Source organism: Mobula birostris, chromosome 6 (genome assembly GCF_030028105.1).
Source record: "Mobula birostris isolate sMobBir1 chromosome 6, sMobBir1.hap1, whole genome shotgun sequence".
NCBI lineage: Eukaryota > Metazoa > Chordata > Chondrichthyes > Myliobatiformes > Myliobatidae > Mobula > Mobula birostris.
This window is the reverse complement of record NC_092375.1, coordinates 60,891,932-60,904,654: the sequence shown is the minus strand read 5'-3', so window position 1 is coordinate 60,904,654 and position 12,723 is coordinate 60,891,932. Positions and strand designations below refer to the sequence as shown.

The following is a 12,723-nucleotide window of genomic DNA, read 5'->3' as shown; positions in this document are numbered from 1 at the left end:
ATTGAGTTAAGAGCTGCAAAATAATGTTGCTGCTCTATAAAACTAGTTAGACCCCAATTGAAGTATTTGTCAAGAATAGTTATAACTCAATTTTGGCCAGTAAATCAGTTGGACTCATTCACAGGAGTGCGGATACACCCAAGTTCATTGGCAGGGAGCTTACCCAATCATCTCCACCTGTTGCTGAACAAGCTCACCCTCACAAGTTTACCTTGTGGTTAAGATTCATTTACCTTGCAATTTCCTTTTCCACCTGCATAATTTTTACAAGCTGATCATTCATCTTTTTCCTCTTATGGCATTCAGCCTCACTTTCTCACACTCATACTACAGACCGGATCCAAAGTCCTAACAAGTCATTCATTCTGTGGTCATCATTCACCCCAAGGCTTCTAGAATATCTGAGTATCCCCATGTCTACACCTTAAAAAACTAACTGTCCAAGGTGAGCACATATACACAAATGTAGATTATATCAATTTAATAATGTTATAAACAATTTAAGAATGGAATATGGACTTAAGATAGTAATACTTGGAAGTTCTTCTAAGTCAGAAGGTTTAAACCAGTCCAGAGCCTGAGCATAAAAACCAAGGCTTACTTTTAGCATGGTATACTGACAGAGGTGAGATTTTTTACAGCAGCATTAAATGGAAGCGTGGGCTGTCCTCTCAGGTAGAGACCAAGAATTTCACTGCAGAAGTTTTGAAGAGTGCAGAGGAGCTATTGCTGGGATTCTGGCCCATAGTTCGCCCTTGACCAACATCTCAAAAACATCAAAGATACTTTGAAAGCATTAAAGATTTAAAGACTATCTTTATTTATCACATGTACATGAAAACATTGAAACACACAGTGAAATATGTCGTTTGTGTCAAATTAAATCAGCGAGATTTATGCTGGGCAGCCCACAAGTGTTGCCACACTTCCGATGCCAACATAGCATGCCCATAACTCACTAATCCATACATCTCTGGAATGTGGAGAGAAACTGGAGCACCCAGAGCAAACCCACACAGTCACAGGGAGAACATGCAATATCTCCACAGGCAATGGTGGGAATCGAACCCCAATCTTACAACTGGCACTGTGAAGTGATAAGCTTACTGCTACCAGCCCTCTTTGTGCAGATAGATGATTTGATCCTGACAACACCTCAGCTGCACTATATAAAGCATACTCGAGGGCAATTTAAGGGCATAAGAAGTGTTTTAAATTAAAGTACCTTTCCTATCTATGCAAAATCCCATCTGCCCTTCACAATGAAGATACAAGTTTTTTCCACTACCTAGTGTCATTATGGTGAATGTTGCTGCACGTCCTCCAATATTTCATGTCAAATTCCGGGGGCTTTTCCCCCAGCCAAAGTTTAACTTTAATGTTGATTTGTGGGTTGCTTTCCAAAATAAGTGTCTAATTGTTAGGAGCTATCCAATAGATTTTAATTTGTTCACTCATAGTACCCTTCAAGCATATTGCAAAACTAATAAAATTTTACCCAACTCAAATCTCTGGATGTCTCTGTTGAAAAGCAATTGCTATAAATTGCCGAGCACAAGAAAATCCAGAGTTGTTTTTTGTAATTAATCCTGAAGATTCCTGCCAGTTCAGCCACTCAACCCTATTACTAATGGCACTTACTTATTTCATTTACACTTGAAGTTCAAGCTAGACTTCTAAAAACTCATTTTGCTTAATTATTTTGAGAAAACACTACTTTTGTGACCCTTTTTAATTAATTAACTACTCACTTTTAATGAATCCCATTAAATCTCTGTTTCAGCTTATGGCCCAATCTGAGCCATCACTGCCCCTCCACTCCCCGTTCATTTTGTCATCTTCCTCTATTATTTCTTGTCCCCTCATCTATTGATTACTGCTCATCTAGTCCTTTCATTTCTCCATTCTTCCAAGGGCAAGTGTTTGATTCAGGACCATTTGATGGGTTGTATCTAGCATTGACTTTCAGACTGATCCTTCATGCTGTTACAAAAGGAGGAAAGTAGTGAAGATGACAGAAATCCGAAATAAAACCAGAAAATGTTGGAAAGGCTCAATGCATCTGACTGCATCTATGTGAGGAACATCTTCATCATTTAGTCAGAAGGCATGCAATAGAATCTTTTGCACAATAGAGGAATTCTTCCAGTATCAAGGCCATCCAAACAGTTAACTGAAGATAGGAAAAAGGCATGCATAAAGGGCAATGTTGCAAGAGTCATTGGGGTTTCAATACTCAGGTAGATGGGGAAAATCAGTTTGGTGCTGGATCCTAAGAGAGAGAATTTGTAGGATGCCTATGAGATGGATTTTTAGAGCAGCTTGTGGTTGAGTCCATTAGGGGAATAGCATTTCTGGATTGGATGTTATGTAATGACCCGGATTTGATTAGGAAGCTTAAAGGTAAAGGAACCCTTGGGAGGCAGTGACCATAATATGATAGAAATCACGCTGTAGTTTGAGAAGGAGAAGCTGAAATTGGATGTATCAGTATCACAGTGGAGTAGAAGGAATTACAGAGATATGCGAAAGGAATTAGCCAAAGTTGATTGGAAGGGGCTACTAGCAGAGATGATGGTGCAACAGCAATGGCTGGAGTTTCTGGGGACAATTTTAAGGCACAGGATAGAAACATATGAAAGATGAAGTATTCTAAAGGGAGAGTGATGCAACTGAGCTGAAAAGGGAAGTCAAAGACAGCATAAAAGGAAAAGGGAGGGCATATAACATAGCAAAACTTAGTGGAAAGTTAGAGGATTGGGAAGCTTTTAAAAACCAACTCAAGGCAACTAATAAAGCCATTAAGAGCGAAAAGATGAAATATAAGGGTAAGCTAACTGATAATATAAAAGAGGATACCGAAAGAATTTTTACAGGTATATAGAGAGCAAAGGAGAGGCAAGAGTGGATACTGGACCACTGGAAAATGACACTGGAGAGGTAGTAATGGGGAACAAAAAGACTGCAGACAAAATTAATAAGTATTTTGTGTCAGTCTTCACTGTGGAAGACACTAGCAAGATGCCAGAAATTTGAGAGTGTCAGGTGGCAGAAGTGAGTGTAGTTGCAACTACTAAGGAGAAGGTGTTTGGAAAGCTGAAAAATCTGAAGGTAGATAAGTCACCTGGACCAGAGAGACTACACCCAGGGTTCTGAAAGAGGTGGCTGAAGAGATTTTGGAGGCATTAGAAATGACCTTTCAAGAATCACTAAATTTTGGAATGGTTCCTGAGGACTGGGAAATAGCAAATGGTACTCCGCAATTTAAGAAGGGAGGAAGGCAGAAGAAAGGAAATTATAAGCTAGTTAGCCTGATGTCAGTGGTTGGGAAGATTTTGGAGTCCATTATTAAGGATGAGGTTTCAGGGTACTTGGAGGCACATGATAAAATAGGCCATGGTCAGCCTATAAGGGGACATCTTGCCTGACAAATTTGTTGGAATTCATTGAGGAAATAACAGGCAGGATAGACAAAAGAGAATCAGTAGATTTGTTTATGTGGATTTTTAGAAGGCCTTGACAAGGTGCCACACATGAGACTGCTTAGAGGATTGGCTGACGGGCAGGAGGCCAAGAGTGGGAATAAAGTGGTCTATTCTGGTCGGCTTCTGGTGATTAGTGGAGTTCCACAGGGGTCGGTATTGGGATCGCTTCTTTTCACGTTATATGTCAATGATTTGCATGATGAAATTGGCTTTGTGGCCAAGTTTGCAGACAATACGAAGATAGGCGGAGGGGCAATCAGCATTGAGGAAGCTGGGTGTCCGCAGAAGGACTTTGACAGATTGGGATGATGGGCAAAGTGGCATCTGGAATACAGTGAAGGGAGTGCATGATTATGATCACTTCGGTAGAATGAGTAAAGGCGTGGACTACTTTCTAAATCAAGAGAAAATTCAAAAGTCAGAGGTGCAAAGAGACTTAAGAGACTTCATGGAGGATTCCCTAACTTACAGGTTGAGTGGGTGGTGAGGAAGGCAAATGCAATGTTAGCATTCATTTTGAGAGGACTATGATACAAAAGGAAGGATATAATGCTGAGGCTTTATAAGGCATTGGTCAGACCACACTTGGATTATTGTGAGCAGGTTTGGGCCCCTTATTTAAGAGAAGATGGGCTGGCATTGGAGAGGGTCCAGAGAAGGTTTGCGAGAACTATTCTGGAAACAAAAGGGTTAATGTATCAGGTGCGTTTGATATCTCTGTGCATGTATTAACTGCCATTTTGAAGAATTGGGGGGCAGGTTCTCATTGCAACCTATGGTATGTTGAAAGGCCTGGAGTGGATGTGGACAGCATGTTTTCTATAGTGGGGGAGTTTAGGACCAGAGAGCACAGCCTCAGAATAGAGGGATGTCCATTTAGAACAAAGATGAAGAAAAAATTCTTTTGCCAGAGGGTGGTGAATCGGTGGAATTCATTGGCATAGGTGGCTGTGCAGGCCAATACGTAGGGTGTATTTAAGGTTGAGGTTTACAGGTTTTTGATTAATCAGGGCGTCAAAGGTTATGGAGAGGGAGATTGGGGTTGAGATAGTAATAAATCAGCCATGATGGAATAGTGGAGCAGACTTGATGGGTCAAATAGCCTAATTCTGCTCCTATGTCTTATGGTCTTAACTGATCATTACATTTGGAAATAATCATCATCACCATAAATGAAGGTTGACTTCTTGCTTTGAGGTTCACTTTGTGCACTTACTAGCAAAATTACTTGACCCAGGCAAAGGGTAGATTTTAAAAGCAGTGTCTTTTTATTAATTGTAAATGTTCCCCACCCTTATCCCCCCCAAATACTTATCATTCGCTACCTTCTCTACCACACTTTCTGCTCCGAGCTTTAGCTTATCTCAAGTCTTCAGTGCTTCCTTCCCACAACTACTGATTTTCCTCCAAAGACTCACTATTCTTGTCCATTTTATCAGTAGTCTAAATAACTTGCCTGCCTTCCGGAAGGCAGCGTGTTTCCTGCTCATCAATGCTAAACAGACTCCCGCATTTAGTCATCGTCAACACATCATCTCATTTTCTTCCTCCTATGGGATCCAATAATGCACATTTTTATATGCTGGACATGATTGTTGGGTTCTTATATAGATAGCAACCTGTTTAGTTGACACCATTGTCTTTTATCTATGTTACAAACATGGAATTTCCTGAGAGAAATCAAAAATCTGTGAAGGAAATCTGAAATAAGATCTGCAGATAGTGGAAATATTAAGCAGGTTAAACAGTATCTGTGAAAATGTTAAATGTGTCAGATTCTGATAAAGGATTCTAGACCTGAAATGTTAACTCTTTCTTTTATCAACAATGCTGCCTGACCAGTTTGAGTGTTCCTAGAATGTTCTGTTTTTAAGGAACTAAGGACCATCATTGATCCTTGATCCGTTGAAAGAGTGGTGGAGGGAAAATGATGGAATCAATGCTCTCTACAAAAAGTATCTATGTCAGTGAAAGTAGCTTGAGAGCAGAGTTTCAGAGGGTTTGTCACATGGATCAAAGAAGAGGCAGAAATTCTTTTATTAAAATTGTACATGTTCCTTTCCTGTGTACACCCACACACGCTGAAATGAAGTGTGTGGTATTAATCAACAGAGTCATTCATCAAAAAATTCACTGTTTTCAAAACCCAGCCAGTGGCCAGCATTTTCTTAGCAATATTCAGCACTTTCTCATATCAATGCATATTGAGCACTTTCCCCTCAGTCCACGGAAACTCAATCACATTGCAATGTAAAGATTCCAAGGCTTGCACAGGATTCTTGTGAGATCATGTTAGTTTAAAGGCCCTTTCATTAATCAGTAGAAATGGAGCTGAAGGGTCTGATGTATTCCATTGCTGTACAAGACTAAGAGGTGACGTGGTGATGGTATATAAGATTATGACAGGCAGAGAGAAAGGGTAGCCAGAATCTAATTTTCCATGCTAGGACTGTCCAAAGCTAGAGGGCACAGGAATAAGGTCAGAGGGAAGAGGTTTAGAGGGGATCTAAGAGGCAAATGCTTCCATATGAAAGGTAGTTGGCATCTAGAATGAGCTTTGAGAGGTGATGGTGGAAGCAAGAATAGCAGCAACATTTAAGAGGAAAAGAACAGGGAATTGAACAAGCAAGACATAGAGGGAAATGGAATTAATGCAAGCAAGTGGGATTAGAAGAGATGGGCACGATGTTTGGCAGAGATACAATATGCCAAAAGGCCCATTTCCATGCTATGGCTCTTGAGGGTGTCCTTAGTACAGGCCACTTCACCTGAACAGGGAAAACAATCACCTTCTTTGTCAGGCAGGAAAAACACAAAAACCAGTCCTATGGCTCAGGGTACATATGAATCTTAAGAATTTGTGTAACTGATCTGAAATTATTAATATTCCAACTTGTAACTAAACTCTCTTTTAGATTGATTTTGTGGCACATGATGATATTCCATATTCCTCTGCTGGGTCGGATGATGTCTATAAACACATTAAGGAAGCTGGTATGTTGATGACAAAACTTACCATATGATAATGGATGAAATCAAATATGCATTGGGAATACTTATTCGGGTACTTGCCCTGCTGCAATTGTTCATCACACATGGTACAATGCCAGCTTGTATTTATATACATCTTCAACATAGATGGTATAAAATATTTTACAGAAATGGGAATTAAGCTAGGAAGGGAATGAAGATGGGAACCAAGTTTAGGAGAGGTGGTGGAGATTGAGGTGGAGGGCATTAGAGAATTCCAACGAAAACATGGCCCTCGTGTAGAAAAGTCTCAAGTCAAATGTATAAAGAGTTGGAATTTTTGCAGATGTTGGGGATTATCAAGACTGGTGAAGTCAAGGAAAGTTTTAACCTGTGGATGGAATGTACAAGGCACTGGTGAATTGGAAACAGATGTAACTCAACAAAGACAGGAATGATGATAAAGCAGCTTAGTAAGATTCAGGCACCGGAATTTGATTTATGACATTCTACAGGACTCATGTAAGTCATGTTATTTGGAAGTCAGAAAATCAACTGTTCTACAGAAAAGGGACTTGAGAAATAATTCTAAAACAGAAAAATAAAGGTTTGAGGAATGATTCCAGAACAAAAAAAAAGGCTTGGGGAATTGTTCTGAATCAGGTGGGATCTGATGGGGTTCTAGAGCAGAAAAGACTTGAGGAATGATTCTAGGACATGAAAATTGAGGCCTGAGGAATGGTTCTAGAACAGAAGGGGGCTCAGGGAATGAGTCCAGAACAGAAAAATAATGTTTTGAGGAATGAGCCCAGAACAGGAAAAGAATGTTTTGAGGAATTGTTCTAGAATATAAAAGGACGTGGGGAGTGGTTTTAGAACAGGGAAAAATAAAGGTTTGAAGAATGGTTCTAGAACAGAAAAATAAAGGTTTGAGTGACTGGCTCTGGAACAGAAAAGGGCCTGAGTGTAAGTATAGTGAATAGGGGAGAGAATGCTCTAACGGGATGATTCCGATGGGGGAAAATAGGGGATCAGAAGTTCCACTCAGGGAGGTCATCTTGTTTAACCGGATGCTGTAGCCGAGGTGAAGAGTTCAAACCAGAGGAAGGTGGTTGGTCTAGTGCTATATATGTAGACATGGAAACTGACCCCATATCTACAGGAATTGTCAATAAAATTGAGTACATACGAGGGATGTTGGGGGAAGCAAGAATGATGTATTAGAGCAGAAAAAAATCTGGGTGTGAACCATGGAGGAAGAATGTTGCAGACAGTTGTTTGCCTGATTTTACTGAAAACAAAGGAGATCAAGGAGCATGAAGATATTCATATTCAGAGAGAAAATGACACAAGTGTTTTATTACTGCAGTCTTACCAATATGGAGGGGCCAGAACTCTGAATGAATTGAAAGATTGAGCTTTGTAAGCACATTGCACTTTACATTTTATTCCATTTTAAGAACATTGGATTTGTTTTCCAGATTATTTCTATTTCCACCTCTCCCTTTTCTCCTCCAAAATATTCCTGTGTACATTTTGCAAATGACTGACTGATCAGGAGAATTAAAATCTTTGGTTGATGGCATTGTCTGTTGATGCAGCACTATTCAACCAGCAGAGGGCACATTAACATTGTGTTAGATGCCTTGGGTAAGCGAACCTGCTGGAGGTACCACAGACAGTTATATACTTACAAAAACACATGCAACAGAACAAAACCCTGTGAGATACATCCAAACATTGCAAGATACAGAGCTCATACATAGCATCTGTGCATTTTATTTACCACACAGTATGAGGATAGTAATCATTTGATTTTAAAAAGATAAATCTCCATCTACATAAAATCTTTTACGGTCTCAGAATTTCAAAAAGCTTTATTGCAATTAAGTGCTTTCAGAGTAGTAACAGTTTTGAAGTTAAATCTTGGTACACTCCAATATAGTGTAAGACTGGTAAATAATGTGTTTTAATGCTTTTTATTGACATTGCAAATTATGCCTTCATTTTTTTTAGGTATGTTTGTTCCCACACAAAGAACAGAAGGTATTTCTACCTCTGACCTAATCACCAGAATTGTACGAGATTATGATGTTTATGCCCGACGTAACCTCCAGAGAGGTTACACAGCCAAAGAGCTTAACGTTAGTTTCATAAATGTGAGTCTCCTATTATCTTGTGACCTTTCATACCATGAGAATGCTATTGTACAAAGTTCTAAATAAATGCTGGCTTTGTCTAGCTCGGACTCGAAGGGATTGCTTACAATGCAAATTGCTCTGCAGCAAAGATCCAGTATTGCTGGGCAACAGACTCCCTGTTAGCAATAATAAAACACTGTTCTGCCTGCTCACACATTCTGATGAATGGCTCCATGACTTCATGTTATCACACTAAAGAAAGTAAAATAACTTGCTGTCAATGAACAATGCTGTTTAATTTGGGTAATGTGGTGTGAGTTCTGATCAAATTTTCTTCCAGTTTGTTGTCATTTAATTTTGATTTCTCCCTGCTTCCCTTGCTGGTGTTGCTGTTACGTCTTCCACTTGAGTCTGTCATTGCTGAGTCACCGTTTTACTTGTGTAGCTGTCAATGCAATTTCTAAACTGACCAGGATGTTCAGCCAATTTATCCCCTTCGGTATCTGTAATTGTTTTGTTCCAAGCACCATTCCAATTAATAGGCTACAAATCATGGCTTTACCTGGCAAGATTCAGCTACAGCTATGTACTCTTATGGTGTTTGGGGTGGGGATATGGAGAGGGCAGGAAGACAAGCACAATAGCAGTTGGAAGATGTTTACTCATTTATAAAGCATCACTAGCTATGCCAGCATGCACTTTCCCATTCCTAATTTTCCTAAAGAAAATCTGGCAAGGGGTTAAAGTCATGTGATTCTTTTTCAAGAGGAAATTAGCTTATTCCACCCCAGCAGCAATCAAGTATTCCGAAGAATATTATTGTATCTGTAACAAAACTTAAGGGTGTGTTCTTATGCACCTGCTGCCGTTGTCCTTCCCAAATCTCATAGGTTTGGAAAGTGCTTTTGAAAACATAACTACAGTACCTTTAGTAGATGGTGCGTACTTCAACCACTGTCTATCAGAAGTGGAGAGGCACCTGTTTAGGTTTTTGGATGAAGTGCCAATCAAGTAAGCTGTTTTGTCCAAGATGTAGTAGACTTTCTGGAATATTGTTAGGACTGCATTGTTAGGGTTACTGTATGAGGAACATCTGGCAGCTCTTGGGCTGTATTCCCTGGAGTTCAGGAGAATGAGGGGGGATCTCATAGCAACATTCCGAATGTTAAAAGGCCTGAACAGATTAGATGTGGCAAAGTTATTTCCCATGGTAGGGGAGTCCAGGACAAGAGGGCATGACTTCAGGATTAAAGGACATCCATTTGGAACAGAGATGCAGAGAAATTACTTTAGTCAGACGGTGGTAAACCTTTGAAATTTGTTGCCAGGAGAGGCTGTGGAGGCCAAGTCATTGGGTTTATTTAAGGCAGAGATAGATAGGTTCTTGATTAGCCAGGGCATCAAAGGGTAAAGGGAGAAGGCAGGGGAGTTAGGAATGACTGGAAGAATTGGATCAGCCCATGATTGAATGGCAGAGCAGATTCGATGGGCTGAATGGCCTACTTCTGCTCCTATATCTTATGGTCTTATGCATTCTTCCAGGCAGGTGGAGAGCATTCCATCATGCTCTTGATCTTTGCTTTGTAGACCATGGAAAGACATTGGCAGTCAGGAGGTGAGGCCCTTGATGCAGGATACTCAGCCTTGGACCTGCTCTTTCAGCAGTTCAAGATTACTGACCAAGTTCAGCTAGGGATGGGTAATAAATGATGGCCTCATCTAGGGTGCCCACATTATATATTTTTTAAATCCACAGTAAGTAATGTATTTGGTTTGTGTAGATTTGCATTTGTTCTGGGTAATCTTTTTGTATAGTAGGGGAATTAAGGGTTATGGGGAAAAGGCAGGTAGGTGGAGATGAGTCCATGGCCAGATCGATCTTACTGAATGGCGGGGCAGGCTCGATGGTCCAGATGGCCTACTCCTGCTCCTATTTCTTACGTTCTTATGTTCTAATCCCTAGCACATCGATGGTGATGGTATAGGGGGCTTAACACTTGAGTACAACAGGAAGCATTATCTTATGAACAACTGAAAAGTTAAACCTGCGTTCTTCCATTTATTGGGTGATCACATGAAATATACAAGATCCTGAGAGGGCAGAGTGTTTTGCTGTCCGGACACAATTGGCAGTTTTCCATTGTGTAGTTGTACAGAACAGCTGTAGCACATATCTAGTGCTCCCGATTGTTCATTATGTTGTTACAAATGAACTAAATTGGCCGGCTGTGGCATAATGACATCGGTGCTGGACCCGGGAGCGGAGGTTCCCGGGTTCGAAACCAATCAGGTCCGCTCCCGAGCATGCTTTCCATCCATGCCGGGTTGAGTGTCGAGATCGCAACTCGACCCCGTAAAATAAAGGGAAAAATACTGCGAAAAATGTCTGTGTGAGGAGCGGCGCACCACACAGTCTCTCTCTCTCTCTCGCTCCACATCTTGTCAAAAGCCATGAAAAGACATCATCATGGACGCACGCACACGCAGACACACAGACTCGCAGGCACATGCCAAAAATAAACAACAAACAAATGAACTAAATTGCCTAAGCAGTGGCCCGTCATTGTGGGACTTCAGGAGGAAGTGGAAAGGAATGATCCGCTTGACACTTAAGTGGAAGATGGTTCAAAACATTTCAGCCAACATTCGGCCCTCACGTGTTGGATTCCGTTGATGCAGGTCATTCTTTGAAGAGTGAAAGTGTAAGAAGGTTTTGGCACTTTCTGCTACTTTCAAATTCTACAAGCAATTTCTAAAATGTCATTTCCCACCATATGAACAGTCAGTGATTTAAGCTGCAAATATTTTAACTGATTAGTTGATGTTCTATATATATATATATATTTAAAAAATCAGCATTTCTCAATTGGGTTGGAAGTTATCTGTGTCAGATGATCAGATTAAAGGACTGTAACTCCTGAAGCAAAGCAAATAATTAACTCCTTTCTCTTACTATACTTATGTTCAAGCTCATAACTTCCACTGTTTATAATGGTCATAAAATTTATTTGATGACTGTCATAATATTACCCTGTTTCCTCAAAGAAACTTTGAGACCTATCCAATTATTATTGTATGTTACAATTTTCTTCAAAACTGGCACTGTTTGCAAGGGGAAGGATGTCCATTCTGCAACATTAACTGATTATCCTGGAATATTCCTGGCCCCTTATGAACTGTAGTTGGTTCGCCCAATTTGCAGTGAAGTGTATTGCCAAATTGATATACTGTTAAAAAGTTTGACAATGGATTCAAAAAGCTAAACTCTTCTGCCTAAAACCTTAAAGGAGAAACATTCCAAAATCAATGCCTCAATTCAAGTGAAATTATCTAACCCTGTACCCATTCACCTACTAGGTAAATGTCTTTTTGAACCCTTTGCACCTATGTACATATATCTCATTGTGCCTTCTGACCAAGCCATCTGCAAACTTAGTGAACTGGGTATAGGAACAAATATAAATTTAATATTCAGTGTAAAGCTAGTTCCCTAATATATACCTTTATTCACTTGTTATGTCCACCTTTTAGACTTTTTTTTATACTTGTCAAGTCTTTGAAATATTTTCAGTTTTTAGTCAACTGTTGCCGGATTTTTAGTTTAGTGCTGATGTGTAAGAGTAGGGTGCTATCACATTGGGCTTGGTCCTTCATCGCAGTTCAGGAATTGTGATAACGCTGAGACCACCAACACTCACCATCTTAATGAAGGGTATCTGAGAGCAACTGCTGGAGCATGCACATGCAGTGAGATCCAAGGTTGCTACTGTTCCACCACAGGAGGCATCATTGCAGGCTTCTCTGCAAAGACAATAGAATCATGGAGTTAAAGAGAACTTCAAGCATTTCCCAACTATTGTGAATGTAGAAAAGGCTTTGAAATGTTCTGCCTTGTTGATTTAGTGTTAGTTGGTGTCTGCTAACTTTCCTTACCCAAGAAAAATAATAGGAACATTTCAAAATTACATGGATATAAGTCAACAATTTTTTTGTTCGAATTGGTAATTTATCTACTATAATACAATTAACTATGTCTAAAAGTGCTTAATATTTGTGATACCCTGATTTGCTGTCTGAGCACAATGTGATTCACTGCTCAGTCTATGCAATAGTGTTATTATACTGTA

At 40.0% G+C, this 12,723-nt stretch overlaps 2 protein-coding genes across 4 annotated transcripts in view; one reads left to right on the top strand and one right to left on the bottom strand.

The window, feature by feature from the left end:
• Positions 1-12,723, top strand: part of LOC140199070 (choline-phosphate cytidylyltransferase B) — an 80,556-nt gene that overhangs the window by 63,946 nt on the left and 3,887 nt on the right. For both annotated transcript variants that reach the window (XM_072260533.1, XM_072260534.1), the window contains exons 5-6: positions 6,401-6,479; positions 8,472-8,614. In XM_072260533.1, the coding sequence (XP_072116634.1) occupies positions 6,401-6,479; positions 8,472-8,614 (222 nt within the window). The remainder of the gene's footprint in view (positions 1-6,400; positions 6,480-8,471; positions 8,615-12,723) is intronic.
• Positions 7,778-12,723, bottom strand: part of pdk3a (pyruvate dehydrogenase kinase, isozyme 3a) — a 108,011-nt gene continuing 103,065 nt past the window's right edge. The window contains exons 11-12 of one of the 2 annotated variants that reach the window (XM_072260532.1): positions 12,295-12,397; positions 7,778-8,115 (exon numbers count right to left, since the gene is read on the bottom strand). In XM_072260532.1, the coding sequence (XP_072116633.1) occupies positions 8,059-8,115; positions 12,295-12,397 (160 nt within the window). In that variant the 3' untranslated portion in view covers positions 7,778-8,058. The remainder of the gene's footprint in view (positions 8,116-12,294; positions 12,398-12,723) is intronic. The other variant, XM_072260531.1, reaches the window with a different exon arrangement.